Below are 27655 nucleotides of genomic sequence, written 5' to 3'. Positions count from 1 at the left end.
CTCATTAGTTTCCCTGGCTACAGAAGGATGTACAGGGAGAAAAGGAAGGTAAATGTTAAGGGTTCTTCACAGAGACCTTGTAAAACAGGAATGGTTAAACAGCACATATGTAAAGAAACACATATTAAATCCAATCTAGGCATACACCTTCTTATAATATACAAGGGATTTTCAGCATCTCAAAGGAAGGCATGGATAGTGACTGAGAAACTTATTAAAATCAAATTTTAACAATTTGAAGCATAATTAACATAAGTGAACTGTGATGTTAAACCAGGGAAACTGAACCTATTAAAATGCCATATAAATGTCCTCATATGCAAGTAAAGAAGAAATTTAAGAAGTAATACGATCTCAAAATGACCTATTTTTTCTATCTACCCAAATCATTTCTGCACATGCATAAATGGAAAGCTTCAATACAATATTCATAACTTGCCTTTTTTGGTTATTTTTCAGCAGTTGTAGTTGTGTCTTTGTCCCAGAATACTTCATAGATGGTATATTAGTCCTAGAATACTAATTCATTATAATGATAATGTTAATTATAACAAAAATAAAGTTGAACTTCTGTTAGAAATTTTATCTGTTTAAAGTATATAGCTGATAGTTAACTCACTTGGTTCAGTTAAAATTTCTTAGTCCCACAATCTAAGAAATTAAAAATCATCTTCAATAATCTTTCCATTGTAACATGGTATTAAATACTGCAACAGCATTCCAAAGTCTAGTGACTTGTGTTGGCAAAATTGAAAGGCAGAGTTTAAGTTAACTTCTTGAATGATATTATTGTCAATTTATCTACTTTTGCCTACTATCTACTTAATAGGAAATAAATATTTAATCAAATTAAACATTCTTGAAGTAAGCTTCCTAGGTCACTGGGTAATCAAAGATGTCTTGAAAAAGGAATTTGGAAAAGAAGGGGTGTTTGAGCTCATTTCTAACCAGTGAACTGATGTTTAAGGAAAGACAGAATCTCGCAGGAGAGTTGTTTATTGTTGTATTATCAACTCTTGAAGGAAACTCTGGCTCAGCTGGAAAAAAAGACTGTTAAGGTATTACATGGACCTTCCTATTCTAATTCCTAAGGAGTTAAATCTCTGGTCATCCCTGATCAGAGAGTTTATTTCTGTGGTTTATGTATATGTATAAATCCGATTTCCCCCACAATGTAGACTTGCAAGGAAGGGAAGCTTGATTTCAACAAAAACAGCATTAATGTCTTATAAATTATACTTTTTAATGTTCTTTTGATGAATTTCCTTCTGTAACCATCAGATCTCTGAAACAGTTGCCCTGATATGTCTGAAAAAATGGTTTTTTAGAGGTGGATTACATTGAATGAAATCATAAGACTTATTTTTTGCAAGGAAAACTTTTTGTGTGTAAATGAACAACAGTGTATGAAATGAGCAAAATATATTCCCATGTTATTCTATTGGTTTGCATAAACATATGTTATTCTATTGGCTCTGCATAAACACAATCCGTTAGAAATGGTAGTACATATTAACCCAAAATAATAGCAGAGAGACAAATAAGTTCAGTATCCTAATATAGGAAAAGTGTCAAGTATATATTTTAGAAGTCTGTAGATAGGCTACTGGTATTTAATATTAATTGGTATTGTTGGACTTGAATGTTACATAGGTTGAATATGAGTTGATGTGTTGAACTTTATTACAAAAGGTAATATTAGATTATTTTCTAACCAAGAAAAAAAAAACCTGCAAGAGATTTAGTGGAGTTCATGTTGTAAAATTATACTTGAAGGAATTGATTCCACAGAGAACTAACTTTTGCTGTGTAATACATTGTGAAAGCATAGGTGCATACCTTATTTTATTACTATCAGAGGCTTACACTTCGCCATCCTTGTGTAGAAAGACCCATAATAACCAAACACTCTAATCTGGAGATGAGGCAAAATTGGTCTCACACACACACACACAAATTATAAGTAATCACAGAACAGTTAATCAAAGTTAAATTATGTGTACAACCAAAATAGAATAACATATTCTGCTTAACTTTGGTGAAAATTACAAGATGACCTAGAGTCAGTCTGATATGAAATTGACCAGAATGTGTTATCTCTCACCAAATAGCATTTTTCAATTAATATTACTGGTAAATTAGGCAAAAAATGCTTTGGATTCACAAATGGAAATATATTTTATTTTTTTATTTTTTTGCAATCTTTTGTGCTGGAAACAGTGAATCAGGTAAGGAAATGTATGGATTTAACAGAAATTGTTTTCTAGGCTGATCAATTAGCAGGAGATGTAATGAGAAATATAATCCTTAGGGAGAGGAAAGAGAAATTGCCATTTGCATAATACCCCTTGGGAGAATTTGTATAACACATAATGAAGTTGCTGTGGAGCATTTTCTTGACATACCTATGCATAACAATTTATACCTGTAAACAAAACACAATACTGTAAAAATACTGGTGGTCATTATAAAAATGGTATATGACTTTGATTTTGGGGGAGTTTCTCTCTTCTTAGTACAGTAATTACATTTAAAGAAGCTTGGTAATTTACTAAGAAATTCAAACTATTAAAAATTGTGAAATGGCAGTCATTAATTTTGTATGACCTATTCAATGCCAAAGATTAATCATTCAATGCTTACACTTGTATCAGCCTTCATTAACTTATTTCTGTAGATTTGTGGTAGACCAATCTGAATGAAAAGGTAATCTCTAACCTGAGTGATGTAAACTGAAATGGTCTTACCCATGTAGGAACAAAATTTTAACACGTGATAAAATTATGTATGCATAATCTTGTTTGGTTTAACATTCTCCATTAGCAAAATGCATGTTTTTCAGATTCCTAAGTAGTTAGGACCTACATTGACCTGAATTTCACCAATGGAATAAAATAATTACATATTTTTAAGATTTACTGCCAGTTGCTTTAATAGGGAAATTATTCATTTTCACCTTCCCCAACTTTCACCAGTTCAAGATGTTTATATTTAGATTCTAAATAGGAGCTGAGAATATAACTTATTACATGTGGATTTACTTTTATTTAAATGTGTAGGTGACAGGAATGAAGAAACATAAGGGCTACGTCTAGACTAAATCTCTCCCGCTTCATTAGCATAAAAATGGCTGCCGCTTTTTTTCCGTATGGAGCTTTGAAATAAGGGATAAGGGATCTTTCAGAAAAGGCTTTATTTTCTGCAAGATCAGCGTCTAGACTGGCGCTTTTTTCCAGCAAAGCTCCATACGGAAAAAAAGCGGCAGCCATTTTTATGCTAATGAAGCGGGGGAGATTTAAATCCCCGCTTCATTAGCAATTGCGATACGTCTAATTTACATTCCTTTTACGAAAAAGGGATGTAGTCTAGACATAGCCAAGAACTATATAGTTGATAGGGAAAAACTTTGATTTGAGTGCTAATTGAACATCTCTACTTATATTGGCAATTCCAATAGGGTTAGAAGTGGCTTATTATATTTTAAAAAAAGTATCTGGTATTTTTCCTGCAGTTAAAAACTTAGAAAACTGTTATTTTTACTTCAAAATCAACTACCAGTATTACTTTGCTGGTATCAAATGGTAAAAAATGTACATAGACCCCTAGTGGTGATTTTGGTAATTATATAAAGTTGCCTTACTTGATTTCCGGACCCTCCTTACAACACTTCATTGATAATGTGGGTTTTTTCATATTTTGTATGCCACCTTGTGGTTATTAAAGTACAAAACAATAATTCATTCAGGCATGGCTCCCAGTTTCAAGGAGTTTCAACTTTACTATACCCCAATAGTTTTATTTTGTGTTTCTTTAAAGTGCCGACAGTCTGTTCTGATCCACTTATAATCTCCTAAAAAAGGTGCTTCTGACAGCTTTGAACTCTGATCTGTATGGTTATGCTTGTTGTTATCAATACATTATTTTCAATGTTGGGGCAGGATTTTGGTTTTTCGGAAAAGATGTAAATTAATAGTAGGCTTCAACATTGAGAGGTTAGATTTACTGCAGTTTCTGAAGCCTGTAGCAAAGGTCAAGAAGTATCAGAGAGACTGAAAAATCTTAAGTGTTATCAGCTGAAGAGGGAACTTGACAAGAGAGATCAAGGCTTAGGGATGGTAATCAGAACCACAGTCCTGCCTTTCCAATAGTGATACCTGCCTTTACACTTTCATGTGGAAAAGTCAAAAGTGTGGAGTTGTCAAAAGATTTCATTATAGAGTTTCTTGATGATTGTAAAAATGTGCTGTTCTTTTTGTTTGTTTATTTAAATATACGTTAGGTTTGTATTTTTATAGGGCATAAATTTAAATAACTAGTAAGCTAAAACATTTTTTTAAAGGCTGCATTGAAAAGGCCAAAGCTTTATACAATGTCTAGTCTTTTAAAAATAAAACCTGATTTCGTGCACATGCAAAATGAGTTGGAGTGATGGAGTTTATGGTAACACCATTATTTGAAGACAATTGAGATTTTTACAGTAAAGTCAAAGATTTTCCTGTGTTGATTGAAAAATGTAGATTAAAAAAAATTAAAAGCACACAATTTAGTTTGTGTTTTTGTGGAAGGAGTATTCCAAAGAATTATTAATGCATTCTTGAAAATGTAGCTGGCGACCAATCTCATCTCTTCATTGACTTAGATCGGGGGTGGGGAAGCTTTTTTGGGTTGGGGGCTGCTGACACACAGAAAAATCAGTCAGGGGCTGAGGTATGCAAGGATGTGATGGTAGGGCTGGAGTTCCTCTGTGGGCTCACCAGTGCTGGGGGAGGCCCTCGGCCTCTGGGGCCAGATCCAGGCAACCGTGGGCCGCATCCAGCCCCTGAGCCTTAGGTTACCCACTCACAATTTAGATTGTAATTCAAAATAGCTACACTACTTTATCTTGTATTCAGTGGAATGGGAGAAAAGGATGGTTATTTCCTGTTAAAGGATAATAATTTCCTAGTGCTTCTGCTAGGAAAATTAAATCTCTACTTGGATTATACTCCTCCAGGGATTAGCTATAGTTTTCTTGCACGTGATATACAACACCCTCTTGCCTAGAAGACATATGCTATGTACAAATCATTACTCTTTCCTATGTTATCAACAAAAGAATAAAGACTGCTCCATTAGTTACCAGTAAGCGAATCCTCACTCCAAAGCTCTGTAGGTTATAAAGCTGTACTATAGTTTGTCTGCAGAAGAGTTGGAAATCCTACACAAATACCTCTTTAACACCTGCCTCTCATTCCACTATTTGATTGGCTCCCTAGAAAAGCCTGCCATAGATGATGCACTATAATCCTTTTATGTTACTTCTTCTGTGCAGATTATGCAGCAAGAAATAATTAGGAGATTAATTTTCACCTGTCACTGCCAATAATAGATAACCTTGATACAGTGACGTGGCTAGGAATTTGGGGAATGGGAAAGCACTTAACCCTGTAGTGATTTCCAGACTGAAAGCAGTTACTAGAATATGGCTTTCAGGTCTCTCAATTGACTTAGTTTTTCTGTGTTAAACTCTCCCTGCACTATTAATGTGCCCCATGTGCATGATCTAATCAGACACAGAAAAGCGTTGGAGAGCCCTGTCGCCCAATCTTTTTATTCAGATACAATTCTGTTGCTTTTCATCGTTTCAATTCCCAGGCCGACTGATATATATAGCAGCTAGAGAAAGGAAGATATTAATGAAGATGGCTTCATTAGGCAGTGTGCAGTGATGTCCTTACCACTATCCACCAAATGCAGCTGAAGAAATATCCCAGAAGTAATTGCACATTTGACTTGGGGATTTTCAGAGAAGGAGAACTGAGGCTTTTCTAGTCCCTTTCAAAATTAATTGCCTGCTCTTATCATGTGAGCTTAAAAATACATGCTAGACACTAAGGCAACAAAGGTAAATTTTAAAATAAATCTCCATTTTTTGTGTGTGTGCTCAAATTTAAATCTACAATCTGTTGAAAATGTAATGGGAAACCAGGCTACAGAAAATACCATTATTCATATCATCCCAAGCTCATTTATTTTATCTGCTGTAGTAATGATAAGACAGCCTGCTTGGCAATGCTGATAAGCTGGGAAATATCTCAAAGCTATTTGTAAAAGTTAAAGCAGATCTTGGTACTGAGCGATAGGAAAACTGTGACGAGCCTTTTGGCAATCTGCTGAGCTAGACGCTAATAAAGGTTTTAATGGGAAGACCTCATTAGGATTAGGGAGAAGATCTATTATCTCAGATTTACACAACATAACACCGGGGCAACTTTAAATTTTTCCTTTTTTGTTCATTAAATACTATTGCTGGATATGAAACCTTATAATTCCAGGCTAACTCTCTTTGTGTGTGCTTGGAGCCATTGCCTACTGTTTGCTGAGCAAAATACAAGGTCAGCTTTTATGGAATTGCATTTGCAATGCACACAAGGAATAGAAATAGTTAGGTTTCTAGAGAGCTGATCAAATTTTGCAGGGGCAGAAGTGTAATTGATGTTGGATGTTTTGGGAATCATTGTCTAAGAGAGCAGCCTTTCTATCCCTTCTGCAAAATGAAGGTTTACTTCATAAACAGATTTGCCCACTTCTGTTTTGTGTATCTACTGACAATTCGACAGAAATATTAGGTTGAACTCCTTTCCTTCCATTCATCTCAATGGGGTGTTAACATCAAATCCTATGCATGCGATTTTTCATAACTACAGTTAAAATTATGCTAGTCGAGATTCTGTCACCAATGCCAAGTTAAGTGGAGCCAGGTTCTGAGACACTTGACATGTTTAGATGACCCTATTTGCACAGTAGAATTAAGTTAAATCCCAGCTACAGCCTGAGGATCATATTACAATTCTGCTCATGAGCAAGGTTTAAACGTGGAACATTCATGCTCTGAGGAATCATGCTGTGCTCCATGTTTGGACTAAATGTTGTTAGTGCCTGTTATTAGTGACTATGTGTGCAGTGGACACATAAAAGCCTCAAAAAAACCTTGATTTACACAGGATTTTTGAAACAATGACTAGTCCTATGGCACCTTAGAGACTAATAGATAGAAGATAGTATCATGAGTTTTCGTGGGCAAAACCCACTTTCTCAAATGAGCTGGAAGATTTGGGGGTGTTTTACAACCTTGCTTTAAGGACTGTTCAAGCTATGTTGTAGCTAAATTGAATTATAATAGTGGGTTAATGATGTGAATGCCAAACCATTTTACATCCATGTAGAAAACCATGTTGGAACATTCTTTAGTTTGAGTTTGATAAACCATCTTGAATGTGTTCATGCTATATATCCAAGCCACGTTGCAGCCTGGTTCTGCTATAGAAGACAATAAACCAGGTCTGGGCAAAATACAGCTCGTGGGCCAGATCTGCCCACGTGCACCAGATCTGCGGATACTGCGGGGATCTTGAGGCTCATCCCACCCTCACACTGCTCAGAAACGCTGCTACAGGGTGTTTTTTCTTTAAACAGGGAGGGAAGGTGGGGAGAAAGCTTTAGGAGCTGCTCCTTCACCCAGCACAATCCCATTGGCTGGGTTCTGGCCAGAAACTGGGCAGTGGAAGCTGCTTGTTTCAATAACAGGCAGCCATGAAGCACAAGGGGCTCCAGACCACATGGCTGCAGCCTGTGTGGGGGTGGGGCAGGCAGGGAGGCTGATTCAGGAACAGTTGCTGGCTCGTAAGTCTCCTGGTAGAGCTTGCCTTTGGCACCCCAGTCCCTCCCTTCCCCAACCCTCTGCCCCCCACTCCTGACCTCTACTCTACATACCCAAATCCTCTTCCTCCCTCCTGTAGCTATATCCCCTCCTAGATCTGGCACCCCAATCTCCTGCCCATATCACAGTGCCCTCCTGCCCTAGCTTACAACTCAAATCCCTGCATCTCCTTGTACCCCAATTCCCTGTCCTAGATCACAATCCAGCCTCCTGTACCACAGTCTAGTGCCTTACATCACAGCTGCCTCCTTCACCCAAACTCCCTCGCTTATCCCAAACTCTCTTCTGCACCCAACCTCCATTCCAGACCTCTTCCATTAATATCATGGAAAAGCGTGGCCTTCAACCACTTTCCAAATTCTTGGACTGGCTCCCAGTCAAAAATTATTGTCCACCCCGGTATAAGCCATGTTGAAGTATAGTTATTAAACACAGTCAAAATCCTCATGTGCGCTGGAGTTCTGTGACTTTTGCATGCTTTGGAACCTTGATCTGGACTTTTAATACTCCAGTCATCTGAAGAAGTGGGTTGTGCCCATGAAAGCTCATGATACCATCTACATGCTTTGTTAGTCTTTAAGATGCTTCTAGACTATTCGTAGTTTTTTAAGTTTTTGAAAATTATTGTTATTTTGAAGATTGGTAGTTACTACTGTTTAATAACATTCTGCCATTTTTTAAATTGTATAAGGCAGCTCTTAATAGAGTAAATACCTCATAGACATCTCCTTCCCATTCACATAGTGTGGATCATCTCCCCTCCCAATGATGATCAAATAACATCTTTGGCAACTACAGCGATTACTTATGGGGAAAAGTAATGTTAGGAAAATATGGTAAACTAAGTTTCTTTAATGTGACATAGTGGCTAGAAACAAAAATGAGAGCCAGCCACTCTGAGACCAGCCAGTTTTCCATGAACTACAAGCAAGTGTTCTCCAGACCAGAGTTTGGAAACCACTGATTTATGTTTGTGGTTTGAACAAGGCCTTAAAGGTACACTCTGTACAAATTTTGTAGGCCAGCTTTCACTTGGAGAACAGACTCAAAATGGCATTCTCCTGCTCCTTCTCTCGCTTTGAGTATTTCCATCCCCGGCTTATCCTGTCACCAGCATGGGATCAGATGAGTAGAGTTTTGAAGGAATAGTGCCATGCAGTTACTCCCACAGAAAACGAAACTCACAACCTTGTGCTAATGCAAAACAGCACTGCCTATTTAAACCACTAGAGCCAGGCACAAATAACATACTGCTCCAGGAAGAATGCCATTTAAACCAGGTTTCTACTATTTGTGTTTGATATGAATGAAACTCTTTGTTTTGTCTGTAGACCTCAACGGAACTGGAGCTGCCTCGTATCAGGAGTGGCTTGATAACAAACAAGGTATGAGATCAAGTCTCTCCAGCATGGGAATTTGGGACTGATTTAGCTTGGCTTCTCTCAGCTGAAATGGTCTTTTTCTTTGTTTTTGCTCTTTCTTTTTCTCTGTCTCCAAGCCAGTACTCTGTTCACAGTTCCATAGCAGCTAAAGGCTAACTTGTTAACTCAGGGCCTGGTTACAGGCTTGTCACGTGCCCCTAGCCAGCCTTCTCAGACCTGAAATTCTCCATCGTTAACAATCAAAAACAGAACACTGCAAAATAAAGTGGAATCTGCCCCCAATAATAGTTTTTACCGATTTAATTGCATGGTTAAGGGAGGAAAATATGAAAATAAACAGAAACGCTGAGTTAATGGAAGACACATGCCATTGTAGTTTAACACTAGGCTTTCAGTAACTTTTTTTGTCAATTTCACTGACAGACTGATTCAAACTTGTCCAACCCACAGTCTTTTCCTATGGCAATGTCATTATGAGCTGGATAAGTCTCCTGTGACTTAGGGGGGAAGAAATCTCTCGTTCCTTCAGTGTAAGCTTTGAAGAGATAATCTTGTCAGTAAAAATCGAAGATAGGAAAGTATATGGGGACTGGATTCAAAGCCAGGTTATTGCCTTTAATTCTGAAGCTCAACAGAGTATTGGGGTCTTATGTCCCCTCAGGAGATCTTCTCTAAAAGCTGCAACTGCAAAAACTTGTCTGTTATTGTAGAGAAAGCAGTGTATGTATTGCTGAAATCTGTAATAACAATCAGTTAGGAAAAATACATCCTTTTATTCCAGTTTTTCATGTACAGTAAAATTCCAATTGTCCGGCACTCCCGATAGACTGGCATCAACTGGAACCTGGAAGTGCTTTGGACAGTTGGACAGTTGGAGCTGCTGTAAGCCCCATGGGTGTTCATGGCTGGGAAAGGGAAGGGGAGAACAGGGGAAGGGGCTTATACCCCTGTGACGAGTCTGCTGGGACCCGCACTGTGTCTGGCCGGGGGGTGGGGGACGCAGTTTGGGCGGGGAACGGCACAGTGAAGTGCGAACCCTCCACTGTTTTGCAGGAAGGTGGGGGGAAGCCCTGTGCAGCTGCCGGCAACAGGCCAGCTGGGGAAACCCAGCCGCCAGCCTGCAAACAGCAGTGGAGAGGGGGCAAGAGCTAAGTCCCCGAACTTGCTCCAGTCTGGCTGCGCTCAGCCCCGCGCCACTGCTGAGAGTTTCCGGGAAGGGAGCGGGCTCCCTACCTCCCAGATTTCAGTAGTTATCACCGAGCAGGGGGGCGAGGGGCAGCGCTGTGGGACAAACCTGGAAGCACCCCAGCTGCTCTGCTCCATTGCTTCCTCAAGTCCGCTGCTACCGCTTCTGAAACTGATGAGCGGCGGACTTGGGGAAGCGGTGCAGCAGAGCCTTCGCAAAACAGCAGAGGGTTCGCCCCTTAACCGTGCCATTCCCCACCCATCCCCCGGACGCAGAGCAGGTCCCGGCAGACCCGTCACAGCCCCCCGCCGGAGTACATCCCGATACTCCGGCATATCTGATAATCCGTCACCACCTAGGTCCCAAAGGTACCGGATTATTGGAAGTCTACTGTATTATGTGATATGGCAAAGAGATAAGGGAAAATAATGATCTTAACCTGGGTATAGTAAGAGTCAGGGTTTCAACCTGCAAAGAACCAAGACTATCCTCTGATGAAATTCTGATCCTCCAATATTATTGTTAAAACAACAGTAACAACAATTTTAAAAAGGAATATCCAGGGACAAAAGAACCTCATGGGTTTCCTTGGTTGGTTTAATTTTCTGACTTTGCCTAAACTATGGCTATGTTCACAACTTCTGATGATAAATGCACTTTGCATATCACAGATGGAGTGAAGTGCCTTTTCCAGCTACCTTTTTTTCAAGCTGTTTTCTCCAGTTACCTTTACACTAATCTTTCACTATTTTCTTTATCGATTGTAGTAAGTACCTAATCATTGCTAAGCTTTCTTTTCAGCTGAGAGAGCTCACAGGCTGGGCTAGAAGAATCATAATCAGTGATGGTTTCTTGATTAAATTAAGACTGCAGAAAAGTTGGAGTCCTCTAAGCCTTTCTACTTCAGGATGTCCTTTGTAGTGAACAAATAGCTTATTCTCTGGAAGACGATTTTGTCCCATTTGTTTGCTTGCTCACTTTTTTATTGTTGGTCTTTTTGATGTTTTATGGAAATAATTGAAATTTACTATATTTTTATAGTTTTTTAACAAGAACTACTTCTGCATTCAGTGAACATTTTAAAAATCATCTTGATGTGGCAAAAATCCATTTTTAAAAGATCATACTTTGTTTTGCCTTACCTTTCTCAATTTTTTTGATGCTTATCAGAATGGAGGGTTATAAATATATAATCAGCAAAGCTGTCTAACATTAAAGCATTTAGATATTTATTATGTATTTTTCTGTGATGGCACTCACAATATGTTCAGCCTTTCTCACACTGGCAGGGCTGCTGACAGGGTAGATAGAGAGGGTAATTACCAAGGGCCCTGGAGGTTCAGAGGCCTGGAGCTTCTGGTTGCTGCCTGTTCTTCTGCGGCAGTGACCTGAGGTCTGAGCCCCTTTGAATTGCCATGGGAGCACCACAGTGCCTCTGCACTGCTCTGTGTCATGGTGGAGGTGGGGGATGCATCATGGTCTAGGCAGCGCCAAAGGCTGACTGTCCTTCTGGATGCATGGAGGTGCCCCTCCCACGTCTTGCTTCAGGACCCACAGTGGCTATTTGCCCTACTGCATGCTGGCACTCCTACCTCTTAGCAATTTGAAAATGGCAGTGTGGTCATGTCCCTTAACACCTGTTTATGAGCCTGATATAGAGAATCCATGTGCTAGGCACTATCCAGACATTCTAGAAGGGACAGGCTCTGCTTGCAGAAGCTCACAGTCTAAAGCTTAAAACTTGAACAGTGTTATTGGTATAAGTATTGTCAACAAGATGTGTGTAACTTGAGAGGTTTTTAAAGCCAATAGAGTTATGTCAGCAAAAGCATAGGCACATTTATATTGGTATAAGAGCGGAAAGTTTATTTTACTTCACTGACCTTTTATATTGATAAAATTGTATATATCCTAGGGGGCTTGCCTCGTTAACTGTACCAGCCTAATAGTTAATGAGGCATTTGGACAAGGCTTATGGATGTGCGTCTATAAGAAGATGTAAAAAGCCTCCTAACTTCAAGAGGACTGGTCATTTTGTGAAGCTGCAGTAGCATGTCTGCTAATGGGAGAATGCCAAAGGGGACAGTTATCCCAGAGCTCAGCATTTGTAAAGGGCTTGGGGCTCCTCGCTGCCAGCGCTGCCACAGTGGCAGTTGGGAACCCCAGGCCCTCTAATTCGCAGCTGGAGCACTTCGTGGCGTGCTCTGGGAAGCACTGAAGGTCTGGTTGGGGCTGGCTACTCCCTGCCCCTTCTACCTAAGGCCATGCTCCTTCCAGAAGCAGAGCTGCCCTCCACCTTGCCCAGGGGACCAGCAGTCTGTCAGCTCCTCTGTGCAGAAGTGTTTTTCATCACCCTTTGTGACAGTACAAAACATATAATATCTAGCTGACAGCAGAGCCAAAATTCTGTTTGTTCAATACTTTTTTTTTAAACTTACCCTCAGTGTGGCCATGGCTCTTTAAGAGAGTTAAACCTTCAAGCCATATGAAATGTGATTGCCATTGCTTTGCTTTATAACAGCATGCTTATCTCCCAGAAATTAGGCTATAATGAGGCTTGGTTTATATGTTTTAGCCCTCTCCTCATTAAAATGCTATCTTTCAGAAGAAATACTTTGTGAGTTGAAATATTGCACATATAAAATGAAGGCATGTTTATAAGGATTTAATGTACTTGGGAGCCAAAGTTTTGCAGCTTTATAGCAAAGATGTTGTCACAAAGGACTTTATGGTAAGGGTGCACTGTATTTTAGTCAGGCAGTTGCTCAAGAGAAATTTTTATTAAAATGCCAGCAGTCATTCAGGAGAAACTCTGAGGAAAACCATTGTGCCTAGTTTCCAAGCTTGGTCTTCACTGATACTAAGTTCATCTTTCTTAACATTCCCTGAATCGTAAATTATTCCTTTCTTATGTCAAAGATGGCATAGATATTGCTGCATTTTGTAATTTTGTCACACCATTTGGGAGGTGTATTTCTTGTGTAACATAGAACTCTCATTTAGTGCTGAAATAAAGCATTCGTACATGCTGGCTGTCCAGACCCTAACAAAGCAGTAGGTCTGTCTACATTACAGAATTGTTCTCACAGAGCAGAAGGGGATTCTTGTGACATCCAAAGGTTTGAGCTATATTGTCTTCACAGGGGTGATAGTACTTATTCTCGTAGCATTTCTTCCTTTTCACCATTGTCTCACCAATGACAGCAAACCCTAAAAAATACAGTAAAGAAACAATTGGTTCTGAAACCTGGAAAGAGAGAGGAATGTGGCTTAGTACCTCAGTAGTATGAGCGGTGTCAAAAGAAGAAAATCCTCATATTTAGAGCAATATATAACGAGTCAGAGATTAGGATTGGAAAGACTTCAAGAGGTAATCCAGCCCAACCCCTGCTTAGATCAGGATCAACCCCAACTAAATTATTCCAGCCAGGGCTTTGTCAATCCAGGCCTTAAAAAATCTTTAAGGATGGACATTCCATCACCTCCCAAGGCATTCAATTCCAATGTTTTACCACTCTCCTAGTGAAATTGTTTTTCCTAATATCCAGTGTAGACCTCCCCCACTGTAACTTTAGACCAGTGTTTCTCAATCTTTTTATAAAGTACCCCTTTAAAAAAATTATAAGTGCCTCTAGTACCTACAGTTTTCAGACGCACAAAAATTTTTTTTTTTTACCATTGCAACACATTTGTTTAAACAACTTAATTGTAGCCAGGTGAGTGATAAAATTGTTGGGTGTAAAAAATACAAAAATAATGAAACACTGGAAGACTTAAAACAAAAATTCAGTTTGTGCCAAATTTAAGTTGTGTTGACGTACCCCCTAGATGTCTCTTGAGTATCCCTAAAGATACTTGTACCACTGGTTGAGAATCACTGCTTTAGACCATTGCTCCTTGTTCTTCCATCTGCCACCACTAGCCTAGCTCTTTCCTCTTTGGAATCTCCCTTCAAGTGGTTGAAGCCACTATCAAATCCCACCTCATGCTTCTCTTTGGTAGACTAAATATGTCCTCATAAGTCATGTGCCCCAGACTCCTAATCATTTTCATTGCCCTCCACTGGACTCTCTCCAGTTTGTCCTCATCCTTTCTGTAGTGGGGGCTCCAAAACTGGATGCAGTACTCTAGATGTGGCCTCACCAGTGCCAAGTAGAGGGGAATAATTACTTCCTTCTATCTGCTAGCAATGCTCCTAGTAATGAGGTGACATTGAGAAGCATGTGGAGTGGGGTCTGCTGCAACATCTCTTTTCAGTTATAGAAATTACTAATTTAAAAGACCTCAAAGGCCATTCATTTTGCCCCTCTCTAATGTAGGATTGTCAAATATAGCATATCGTGTAGTGCCTTCTCTAAGTCAGTCCCAATTGTCCCACACAAATAGTTCCTGCTTCACACAGGAGACTGTTCCTCTACCTAATACATCTCACTTTTCCAGGTTTCTTCTTCACATTGAATGCCCTGGATTTGGATTATTTTCTCCCAGCTATTTAAACTTGCATTTTCCAAGATGAATATGATTTTATTTTCCTGTTGGTGTTTGACCTGCTAGCTCTCTGGGTATTACTTCTCCATCTTCACTGGTATGTGTGGCTTCTCTTAAATTACTATTATTGTGGATTTTGTCACTCACCTCTGTTTGTTGCCAGTACAAATAATTCTGGAGCAAATGTTGAGAGTGAGGATGGAGGGTAGCTAATCTGGTCATTGTTTCAAATGCTAGTGCAACTACAGCATTGCCAGTGCATCTACATTGGGGATAGATAACTGTCTGCTGGAAATGAGACTTAGGCCATGCCAGATAGGCCATTGGACAGCCAGTAGAGAGCTTTGATACTGGGTCTTTACTGAATCAAGCCAGACCTTAAGATGGTGAGTTTTTACCCAATTATCAATCCCCTGAGCTATCTAGCATCCACGTATGCCATTTTATATGAGAGTCTTCATACAACCAGTCACCCTGTTGGTGAGATAACAATAAACACAGCATAAATGTGTAGCTGGGACACTTTTAATGCAGCCCAGCCCTATCTCCTAAACTCTTGACAAGTGTATATTGGATAGTTCAGTAGACTGTGTACAGGGGTTACTGTGCAATGACTAGAGGGGTTTGAAGAACTCTTTGTGAGCTGTCTAGTTAATAACAACAGAGAAGAGGCATTATTTGTGTAGATGTTAATTTAAGTAGATCCCATCTGGGAAGGAAAGAAATATAAAGAAGCCATTTTATGAGCTCTGTAGTTGTGTGGAGCTGTCATGAGTTTTCTTCTTCCATTTTGCAGACACCTATGCAGTGATTAGGTAAAAAATTGTTTAAAAATGTAATTGTGTAAGTGCTAAAGGTACTAGGGTCAGATGGTGGGTTACATGCACCGTGGGCTCTGTACTATAAAGCTTGTACTGTATAAAAGAATCCTCAGCAAAGTCTTTCTGGGAACAGGGCTGACGAGATGGCAGTCCTACTCTGGGGGTAAAGCTATTCTGCAAAGCCTGCAGTGAAGTCAGCTCCCTGGGAGTGGGGCTGGCAGCCCCTGCTGTTCCCGCTCCCAGGGAGCCAGCGTGTAACCATAACCTTTAACGGTTAAACTTTTTACATCCCTAATAGTGATGTCTACCATTAAATATTGAAGCTGTTAATGAGACCACCAGATTCACCTTTGTAGTAGAAACTATTTAGAAAACAGTTTGTGACATTTATTTTTTCTTCCTGTACTGGTGATATGCTGAAACTAAAAGATGGCTAAGATTAATTTTAGTATTGATTTTAATGTCTGGTACATCTTTTATCAAGGGAATAAGGTTGTGCATTCGCAGGTGAATGGACATGGTCACCAGTTCTATGATAAATATGAGGTCAAATATAGACTTTTGGCAGGCTACCTGATTTTTAAGGGAGTAGAGAGTATCATTCACAGAGTTGGGGTAACATGTTTTTCTGGGACAGAATCGGAATTCTAAGTGCTGTTATGAAATTTTAGAGAGATGCCAGAAATAACCATGATAGTACAGTTCCCTCTTCAGGACAAGGTCTTTATTATTATTAATATTAGTTATTGAATTGCAGACACATCAAGGAGCTCCAGTCATGAACCTGGACCTGACTGTGCCAGGTGCTAATAAAATACAGAACAAAAGTCAGTTCTTGCCCCAAAGAGCTTAGAATTTTTGGCTATGTCTACATTGGCAAGATTTTGCGCAAAAGTGGCTGCTTTTGCGCAAAATCTTGCTGCCTGTCTACACTGGCTGCAAGTATTTGCGCAAGAACACTGACTTTGTAATGTACAAAATCAGTGGTTCTTGCGCAAATACTCTGATGCTCCCGTTCAGGGATAAGCCCTCTTGCGCAAGTATTTTTGTGCAAGAGGGCCAGTGTAGACAGCAATGTTAATGTCTTGCGCAAGAAAGCCCGATCGCTAAAATGGCCATTGGAGCTTTCTTGCTCAAGAGAGCGTCTACACTGGCAAGGATGCTTTTGCGCAAAATCACATGCCAGTATAGACGCTCTCTTGCGCAAATACTTTTAATGGAAAAACTTTTCCGTTAAAAGTATTTGCACAAAATCATGCCAGTGTAGATGCAGCCCTAAATTCTAACAGGTTACATTTATTGCTAGAGTCCATTTTCAAAACTCTTTTTGTTTTAAGATAAGTTGGATGCCTTTTCTTTAGATCATTAACATATCAGCAGATGCGCGGATTATGATGATGCCCTGAGAATCCATCTTTTCATCCCAATCTGTAGAGAACAGTGTGCCATGTAGTGAGGTGGAAAGCACATTTTTATTCTACTTTATGTTAAACCCCAAAACAACAGCTCTCCATTATAAATTGGTGGGGGAGAGGGAGAGTGGTAGTTTTAGTGCCTTGTTAATGAAGAATTGGCATGCTCCCCAACTCATTTTTGCAGCAAGCATGGGGGGGAGGGGTGGGTGAGTATGTGTGTAGAGGCAGGCGGCCTCTGTCTGTCAAAATTGGTTATGGTGTCTGAAAGGAATCCAGGCTGTTGTAAATGTGAGCTATTGTCAATATTCCCCAAGCTTCTTTGGACTCTAGGGTATGCTTTATTAGCTGAAGGTCAAACCATTGTGTTGTCTCCCCTCCTGAGACCTCTGATACCTTCCTGAAAGGAAGGCCCATTATCCCATGGCTTAGAAGCCAGCTTTCTCTTCAGTGGCACTGAAGCTGATAAGCTTAAGAGGCATATTTCATACTCCTATTCCCCCCACCATTGTTGCTTTCAGGAGACAAACAGTGTTTATCATTCCTGATTAATTTCATCTGAACAAAAATATAAAATAAAATAGGAGGCATGAATGCACGCACACACACAATTACAATTTTTAGGCCAGCCTTGTAGCAAGAAGTCAATTCATCACAGTGGTTGCAACAAGCAGTGCATGTTGCTGCCACTTTGTTATTTTGGCAGTGTCTCTGAAAATGAATTTAGCAACATGAAAGGATCCTAGGCAACGATCAGTTATGGAAGAAGGGAATAGGGGAAGAGAGGAATAGCAGTGTGAGCATCAAGGTGCTAGAATTGATTTGTGACAATTAAACATTAAGATCCTGAGAGAGTAGGGCCACCTGCCGTGAGAATGGCTTTATATTACCTGGGAAAGATGAATGGCCCGAGAAGACAGAAGGGCAAGGATTTTACTCTCTGCTACATGAAAAGAATCATAAAAACATTGCATATTGCGCTTCTGTATCTCAGTTCCCTGCATCACAGTTAAAATCCTTTCCTAAGGATAGCATGCAAGAGAAATGAGAGATTTAAATGGCAATTTAAGAAGCTCTTGCTTTTATTGTATTGGATTCTTTTTCTTTCTTTTGTTTCTTGGCCTGCTTTGAAATTAGTCTGGAAAAGTCCTGCCAATTTTCAAGATTCTGGTGTTTCAGTATAAATCTCTCTCTTATGTGGCTACCAGCTCCATTTGCTATTAGTTTTTTTCTTTTAGTGAGATTCTGAATGTGGTATATTTTCAAAATCTCAGAATTAACACATTGTCTAACTGAACGATAACCGGAGATGTACTACACAGTTTGTGCATTTGTAAAAATACATAGGCATCATGGTCCAGTGGACCAAAGAGTCAAGAAACCTGGGTTCTATTAGCTGTGCTAGTGGCCTGTCCAGTGATTCATGGCAAGTCACTTTAGTTCTTTGTGCCTCAATTTCCTCATCTGTAAAATGGGGATAACACAACTTTGTATTCAAAATTGTTTGCGATCTATAGGTGACAGCATTCTGTAGTATAGCCAAGGTTAGGGACTAGTATTAAAAACATAATTTAGTCTCTATGCCTAAGAGCTTTGAAATGCAAAGATAAAAGCAAATATGATACAGCTGCTTGTGCTGGAGACGCATTTGGAATACAGAAGAGGGCACTTGATGAGCCTTGATTGATTGTCTTTTCCAGGTGTAGAAAGTAACAAAAAAGGCAGTTTTTGCAGTCGTGTCCTATATAAGAGGATCTTTGTCCTGGTGTTTCAAAAGTGCCTTGATTTTTGGGTGCACAGCTTGTGTTGCCTTAAAAAGGCATGATTTTCAGAGACTGCTGTTAAGAAACAGCATTGTCATCAGGATGATTATTTTTCTAGTTTAAAAGATTTAGCATTTGCAGTTGGAAACTTTGCATTTGCCTAAATTGAATGGAGAATTAAGGAATAGGTGATTATGTCTCCCAACCAGGGCCTCATAAGAAATTTCTTAGATCTCCTCATGCAGGGCTAACAAGTGACTTTGCTGCGTCCTGGACAGTGTGGGAGGAGCTTGGCTCTGGGCGGAAAGGGCAGAGCAAGGGGCAGTCAGCCCTCAGTGCTGTCTGGACTGCGCTCTGTCTTCCTCAGCCAGCCCTCAGCGGTGCTTCGGGCTCTGGCAGTGATTTATAGGGCTTTTAAATTGGCAAGCCCCAGGACAGTTGTCCCCCCTGAACCCTCCTGTCGGCAGCCCTGTCCTCAAGGCCTCCACAAGCAGACCTTTGCAAAAATCTGCTTATCATGTTTTCCAAGAATCAGCAATATCATGTTTTGCAGCATGGATGCAGTACACAAGAATTCTAAAGGAGAAGCAGATTAATCACTCAGTCCATGTTGCACTAACTCCCTGCCTATGCTTGTGTTTGATCCACGTGTAAACATGATGTGTGGCCTTAGGTTGCTACTAACTTGGTTTTGCTGGCCAAAACTCATAGGAATGGAGTTTTTTATAAAATTATGTTCATTCCATACCATCAAGAACCATTTGTAAACATACAGCTTGTTAATTTGGCTCCAGCAGCAGTGTAGACAGAGCCTAATAGCAAAAGCTGTAAAGTAATAGAGCTATTGGTCAGTTTAGACAAGAAATACCATTTCTGTAATCCTGTGTAAGCTGCCATGTATCAGAAGTTTCAGCCAACAAAACTAAGAATTTCCAGTTTGAAGCAAATACAGTAGCTTCGCTATAACAGTGAACTTTCATAATAAGTTAAACTGCGCATTACTGTCTGAATCTATTCTGCATATTTAGTTTTGATTCAAGGATTGGATTTAATTTTTCCCCCTCAGCAGAAAGTATGATATGGTTAATTTGATATTGCAGTCTTTTTAAATACACTGCAGAATCCTTTAGAGAGAGAAGTAGACCAGACAGCAAAAATGCTTAATAAAATCCAGTACAATAAAAGGTGTTAAACTTCCCATTATGGATGTTGCTGCATAACAAGTTATGGTGATACAGTCAGGATAGGGAAGAGATTAAAGTTAGTTGAATGCTAAAATAAACATAAAGATAATAATGAGAGATGGAATGACTCATATGGAGAGAGCATTTGAGGTAAATGCTGTATTTTATCAGTACATGTAGAGAGTCACATTCAGACCTGATGTCTAGAGTTCTGTAAATTACAGTGTCCAAGGAAGTCTCTCAAATTAGTATAACATTTACAGTAAGGGGTAATAAAAGAGTAAGATAGCAGAAAAAGCGACTGGTAGTTGATTGTGAAAAACAGTAGCTATGCAAACGCACGTTCACATTTTGGGTATGTAAAGAGGTAAGCATTGCCTTACCGGCCTGCTTACTCATGTAACCAGTTAATCGGCACCTAGCTGGGCTGAAGCAGACCCCTGCCTGCAATGCAATATTGTGGGCTCTACCCGTCCCGACTAGGCCCACCGTTTGTCACTGCAGGCAGGCCAGTTAACCAGCTAAACTATATGTTTAAATGGTTAACATTTAAATGGGGTTTTACCATCCTATCATGCATGCCCACTTCTTCTTGCACTGCATTCGGTCTCTTCAAAACCTGCTCCTGTTGAAGTGAAGGGCAAAAGTCTTACTGATCTCAGAGATACAAGATCAGAGGCCTAAAGCAGCTTAGACTCATACTGACATACTTATTTGGTGAAAGATCGTAGAGTTCATTATTCTAAGGAATAGTAAATAGGAGAACAGCAAAATAGAGACAGTGGGTTTTAGAAAGGTAGATTTTAATAAACTCAGAGAGCTGGTAGGTAAGCAAGACTAAGAGGGAAAACAACTGAAGAGAGTTGGCAGTTTTTCAAAGGGACATTATTAAGGGCACAAAGGAAGCTATTCCTCTGCATTAGAAAGGATGACAAAAGACTTGGGTTGGCTTAACTTGGGTCTTGGCTTAACTAGGGAGATCTTGCATGATCTAAAAATAAAAAAGGAGTCATATAAAAAGTAGAAACTAGGTCAAATTACAAAGGATGAATATAAGCAAAGAACACAGGTATGCAGGGGCAAGATTAGAAAGGCAAAGGCACAAAACGAGCTCAAACTAGCTAGATACATAAAAGGAAACAAGAAGACATTCTATAAATATATTAGAAGCAAGAGGAAGACCAAGGACAGGGTAGGCCCATTACTCACTGAAGAGGGAGAAACAATAACAGTAAACTCGGAAATGGCAGAGGTGTTTAATGACTTACTTGTTTTGGTCTTCACCAAGAAGTCTGATGATGCAGGAATGCCTAACATAGTAATTGCTAGTGGAAATGGGGTAGGTTTGGAAGATACAATAAAAAAAGTTAAAAATTATTTAGAAAAGTTAGATGTCTGCAAGTCACCAGGACCTGATGAAATGTTTCCTAGAATATTCAAGGAGCTGATAGAGAGGGTATCTGAGCCTTTAGCTACTATCTTTGAAAAATCATGAAAGACAGGAGAGACTGCAGAAGACTGGAAAAGGGCAAATATAGTGCCCATCTATAAAAAGGGAAATAACCCAGGAAACTACAGACTAGTCAGTTTAACTTCTTTGCCAGGGAAGATAATGGAGCAAGTAATTAAGGAATTCATTTTCAAATATCTGGAAGAAAATAAGGTGATATGTAAGAGCCAGCATGGATTTATAAAGAACAAATCATGTCAAACTAAACGGATAGCTTTTTTGATAGGACAAGTTTAGGGGATAAGGGAGAAGTGGTGGACGTGATATACCTAGACTTTAGTAAGGCATTTGATATGGTCTCGCATTATCTTCTTATCAATAAACTAGGCAATTGCAACTTAGATGGGGCTACTATAAGGTGGGTGCCTAACTGCCTGGATAACTTTTCTCAGAGAGTAGTTATTAATGGTTCACAATCTTGCTGGAAGGGCATAACAAATGGGGTTCCGCAGGGGTTTGTTTTGGGACTGGTTCTATTCAATATCTTCATCAATGATTTTGATATTGGCATAAATAATATCCTTATTAGGTTTGCAGATGGTACCAAGCTGGGAGGGGTTGCAACTACTTTGAAAAATAGGGTCATAATTCAAAATGATCTGGACAAACTGAAGAAATGGTCTGAGGTAAATAGGATGAAATTTAATAGAAATATAAAGAACTCCCCTTAGGAAGAAACAATCAGTTTCACACATAGAGAATGGGAAGTGACTATCTAGGATGGCGTACTGCAGAAATGAATCTAGTAAATATGAGTCAACAGTGTGACACTTGCAAAAAAAGCAAACATGATTTTTGGATGCATTAACAGGAGTGTTATGAGGAACATATGAGAAGTCATTTTTCCACTCTTCTCTGCGCTGATTAGGACTCACTTGGGGAATTGTGTCAAGTTCTGGGCACCACATTTCAAGAAAGATGTGAAAAAATTGGAGACAGTCCGGAGAAGAGCAACAAAAATGATTAAAGGCTATGAAGGAAGACTGAAAAAATTGGGCTTGTTTAGTTTAGAAAGGAGAAGACTGAAAGGGGACATGATAGTGGCTTTTAAGTATCTAAAAAGGTGTCACAAGGAGGAGAGAGAAAAATTGTTCTCCTTGGCCTCCAATAATAGGACAAGAAGCAATGAGCTTAAATTTCAGCAAGGGAGGTTTAGGTTGGATATTGGGAAAAACTTCACAGGGTGGTGAAACACTGGAATAAGTTGCCTAGGGAGGTTGTGGAATCTCCATCTTTGGAAATATTTAAGAGCAGGTTAGAAAGACATCTATCAGGGATGGTCTAGACCTTTGGTCGCCAACTGGTTGATCGCGATTGACTGGACAATCATGAGGCATTCAGCCTCCCACCATTTTCCCCCCACCCCGGAGAAGCCCCACTACCTACCTCTGACCCCAACACTGCACAGCCTGGAACCCCCTCCCTGAGCCAGCATCCCCTTATCCACCTCCTCCTGCATCCAGATTTCCTCCCAGAACTTGCACCTCTTACTCCTTCCCACACCCAAATCCCTCATTTCCACCCCAGAGCCTAAACATCTTGTCTCAATCCAGCAAGGGTACGGCTAGACTGCAGGAGTTTTTCAGGATTCCAGAGATATCCCAGAAAAACTCATCTGCATCCAGGGATGCATTTGTTCTTCTGCTTCTTTTAGTGGAAGAGCAAACATGATCTTTCGGTCACCCTACATTCCTCTTTCCATGAGGAATAAGGGGGCTTTCAAAAGAAGGGGGGTTTCTGGCATTTGGTCCAGTCTAGACAGGCCAAATGTTGGAAAAACCTCTTCCTACAGAAGAATTGGGGAAAAAAAAGCAGCAGTATAAGGGTTGGGGATAGCAAGTGATGGAGAAGAGGAGAATAGAGAGGGCGGGTCTTCATGGAAGGGTCGGGGCAGTAGATCTTGGCTTGTTCTGTCATTTAAAAAGTGATCTTGGGTGTAAAAAGGTTGGAGACCACTGGTCTTGCTTAGTTCCCTAACCATGGATCCTGCCATGAAGGCAGGGGACTGGACTCAATGACCTCTGAAGGTCCCTTCCATTTCTAGTATTCTATGATTGATTGGTATCAGACCAGAGGTGAAAGTAAGTGGGTGCGCACTGATGTGCAGCTCTGGCAAGTTTTGAATGAGCTGCTGCAAAAGTAAGCAGGGAGCTATTTAAAGAGCTGGTAGGCCCCAGGTTGTGATAGGAGAGTAACCACAAGTAATTTAAGTTACTTTCAGTCCCATTTTGCACTTAAATGTTGCTCTGAACATGGCCTTAGGAGTTTTGTGCGCAGTGGAACATAATATACTTTGATGAGGCTTTCTCTTGGGTACTCTTAAGGAGCTAAACAGTCCTCTCATATTTTCACTTGATGTGATTAGGTTTGCTAGTGCTACCCAGCCTTGCATTAGTTGGATGAATCCCAAAAATGAATAGGGTTTTCCTCAGTGTGCCATACTTTGGACTTATGTCCACAAGATTAAGAAAAGAGGCTTTCCTTGGTGTTTCTTTTCTGGCTCCTGTATTAGTGGAAGCATTTTACCACTTGATGAAATATGAAACTCCCTTTCCTTTATTAAAACTAAGAACCACTTTCTTAAATGGCAAAGTAATAATAAAGGCTGAAATTGAATCTATAACTTCATGAAAAAAGAGGATTTTTTAAGGCAAATCATGCATGGTAATACCATCTATTGTTCTCTTGCTGTGTTCTTTGTGTTACTTAACTCCCTCCGAACAAAGAACCCATAACTGGAATTGTAAAAATAATCCAGGCATTTAAAACAACATTCAAAAGGCCTTTAGGAATCCCACAAAAAGGTGTGTCTTTGAAATAGTGGTTAATGAATTGTCTGAACAGGCTCAAATATCCTGGCCTCATTTAAGTTAATGGGAGTTTTGCTCTTGAGTGCAATGGAGACAGGATTTCACCCTTGATACTTTGGGTGTTTAAAAGTGAATCAGAGTCTGAGTGCCAATGTCTACCGAGCAGATCTGTTTTTCAGTTTTTGACAATGTCCGCTAGCAAGCAGGAGGTTTTTTTTTTTTTACTTGATCGCACAAGTACATTCTAATTAAAGAAGTTGCCCATGTTCTGACTATCTCTCATTTTAAAAACAAAGCAAGTTTGTAAATATTCACTTGTTTGAACATCAGCACAAGGGCTCTCAAAGGTATCTCCACACTAGCACCAAGCAAATGCTGATCGGGAAAACAGTTGCACCTATGGCTTAAACATGAAACAAAATCAATTTGAAAACCAATATTGGAGCAGGCATCCATATATCTGGTCTGCAAGCTGAGTCAGATGGCTCAGCCATTATGATGGGATTCATGCATCCCCTTACAAGGTTTGAACACAGTTCTGAATCAAATTTGCAATATAAATTAAAAACCATGTACTGCTCACTTAGGGTATGCCTACACTGCATTCCTCTTTCAAGAGAGGAATGCAAATGCAGACAAACGAAATTGCAAATGAAGCGCGGATTTGAATTTCCCATGCTTCATTTGCATAATTGCTTTTTTGAAATACCCTATTTCGAAAGAAAAAATGCAGTCTAGATGGGGTTATTTCGAAAGAAAGTTTTTAAAAAAAATAACCCCGTCTAGACTGCGTTTTTTCTTTCGAAATAGGGTATTTCAAAAAAGCGACAGGACGCAATTATGCAAATGAAGCACAGGAAATTCAAATCCACGCTTCATTTGCAATTTCGTTTGTCTGCATTTGCATTCCTCTCTCGAAAGAGGAATGCAGTGTAGACATACTCTTATAGCAACTTGGTGCATATCTGCTTGGTTGTAAAAGTCTCATTTCTTCTCTGGGAGGTAACATATGACACACCCATCAAAGTCACTAGAAATTGCTGGTACTTCCACAAACAGTGGGATTTGGCCCATAATTTGCACAACTCCACCAGAGCTAGACAGAGGCTTTGGAAAAATTTTTAGGGTAGGGTTCTGTGGGGTTCTGAGCTGTGCCCCCCCTCCCACCCATTTGTACCAGAATCCCTGGGCCAGTAGCAGAGGCCTGTATCATGACATAGAGCCAGTGGTGGAGACCCCAAGCTCAAAACCTGGGATGCTACTGCACCCCCCCACATCTGTATTTCCTGCACTTAGGGGGTTAGCTGTAGGTGCGAGTGCTCATGCAGAACTGCATGCTTGCCAGTATTTTAACCATCATATCATCTAACCCTGCTCAGAACAGTTCTAGAAGACACAGTTGCTAAAACACTGGTGGCCAGCCTTATCTTGCACAAGAGGTTTCACAGTTCCTGCAGCAATGGTAAATTTTAAGGAAGAAAGCCTGGGAAAAAGTGCACATGTAAAGTCACCCAGTCACAACTCCACCGACAGCCAACCAGTCAGCTGGGGGAATTTCATTAGAAGAAGAACTTACAAAGGGAGCAGGCTGTCATCTCCCTTATAATGGTGCCATTCCAAAGGAACTGTGCAGGCAATAGTTTGACATCAGAGGAGTTGATTGCACTGGAATTTCTGTCAGTTTATACCAGCATACGTGAGATGAAAAAACTGGGCCAGCTGTCTCCAGTTACCTGCAGTTGTTAGATGGCTCCTTTTTTGGGAGGGGGGGGGGGGAAGACATTATTACTAAATAAAATTCGTTTGCACTTTTGTTGTTGTTCAAAGACTTGCAGGAATTGTCACGATGGCTGGCAAGTGAGTTTTCATAGTTAACCTTTGAGAATGCTTCTGTGCTAAACTCTGATGCTATGTCTACACTGACACTTTCATTGGCAAAACTTTTGTCAGTCAGGGATGTGACTGACGGACAAAAGTTTCACTGACTGAAGCACTAGTATGGACAATGGTATGTCAGCAGGAGATCTTCTCCCACTGATATAGCTGCCATTATGGTTTAATTATTCCAGCAAAAGAGCTCTGTCCTGCCAATATAGAGTGTTGACACATGAGACCTTAACAGTGGTGTAGTTCTAGTGATGCAGCTGTGCTGCTATAAGGTGCGTAGTGTAAACATAGCGTAATGGAAACAGCACAAATCCAAAAAGTAGTCCTGTGGCACTTTGGAGTCTAACAAATATATCCCTGTGTCATAGGGTTAATAAAGCAACACGAGAAGTTGGCTTAACAGCTAATGAAAAGAGAGGTATTTCACAAAAACACTTCCCTCTGAATAAAGGTCACCCCATATTAAGGATTATTGGAAAAATTCAGGGAGGTAAATGGTTAATTGTATCCAAAGTTCTCTCTCTTCTTTACACCTTAAACTGACACATGGAGAAAAAAAAACAATAACTATTTTACCCTTCCCCCCATGCATACACTGGCACACACTTGGGAGTTCCTTATAAGAACCATGTCCTGAGGGCTTTCTTTAATGAGCTGTCTCCTCCTGTCCAGCACAGAAAGGAAAATAATAGAGGTAGGGACTTTTCTTTGTCCCTGTGCAATTTTAATCTGATTCACTCTCTCTTAATAATCTCCAAGGATTATAAAAACAAAACCTCTTAAAAATGTGATTCTTAATTCTTTTTCTCTCTCCCAAACATCATTTGTTCTTTTATCATGTTGCATTTCTTCACCAATGAATCAGCTGTCTTTTCATATATAACAATAGTGGGAAGGGGCGGAAGAGGTGAAAGGGGAGGAAAGAGTAGAGCTTTCTTTTATTTGTTTCAGCAGCACAAGTATTCCTTGGCCTTTTATGCTAAAGAGTGGATGGTGGCTCTTGAACAAATTGGTCCTCCTTGTTTGCTGGCCTAGGCCATCTTGTTATCCATCCAGCTGTGTTTTGATCTTGGAGGGCCGTTTGAAGATTAAATTGAGACATCTTTTGTTACTATTAAGTGCAGTAATTAAATCAGCTCAATGTTATTTAAGTGTGGAAAATGTCGTTTTGCTGGCCCATGGGCGCCTGAAGTTGCCATTAGACAGCTGTGTTGCTTCCAGTGCTAAATGATGAAGAGAGAGGCAGAAAAGAGTCTAAGTGCTCTCTAAATAATTTCCAACTCTTTTCTGGGTTATGCCAGCCTCCTCACCTTTTCCCCACTTTTTCATGTGATGCTTCTTTCTCCTGCTCTCTGCACTTCACAAAGAATGTCATTTTTGAAAGGGATTTTGAGTTTCTGAAAGCAGAGAATGGAAAGTACACTTACCCAAAACGAAGAGTGCTGTTGTGGAAAGTGAGCATGTGAAATACATAGCAAGGTAGCTGAGTTATCCAAATGAGCAGCTGCATCTC

At 40.0% G+C, this 27655-nt stretch overlaps 1 protein-coding gene across 9 annotated transcripts in view; it reads left to right on the top strand.

Moving 5' to 3' along the window:
- Positions 1 to 27655, top strand: part of FBRSL1 (fibrosin like 1) — a 1043303-nt gene that overhangs the window by 846381 nt on the left and 169267 nt on the right. For 7 of the 9 annotated variants that reach the window (XM_075898375.2, XM_075898368.2, XM_075898364.2 and 4 more), the window contains one exon: positions 9031 to 9084. The exons of the other annotated variants lie outside the window; for them this stretch is intronic. In XM_075898375.2, coding sequence (XP_075754490.1) covers positions 9031 to 9084 — 54 coding nt within the window. The remainder of the gene's footprint in view (positions 1 to 9030; positions 9085 to 27655) is intronic. 9 annotated transcript variants of the gene reach the window in all.

Source organism: Pelodiscus sinensis, chromosome Z (assembly GCF_052426305.1).
Source record: "Pelodiscus sinensis isolate ZL-2025 chromosome Z, ASM5242630v1, whole genome shotgun sequence".
Lineage (NCBI taxonomy): Eukaryota > Metazoa > Chordata > Testudines > Trionychidae > Pelodiscus > Pelodiscus sinensis.
The sequence above is the reverse complement of the archived record's forward strand: the minus strand, read 5'-3'. Positions and strand labels throughout refer to the sequence as shown.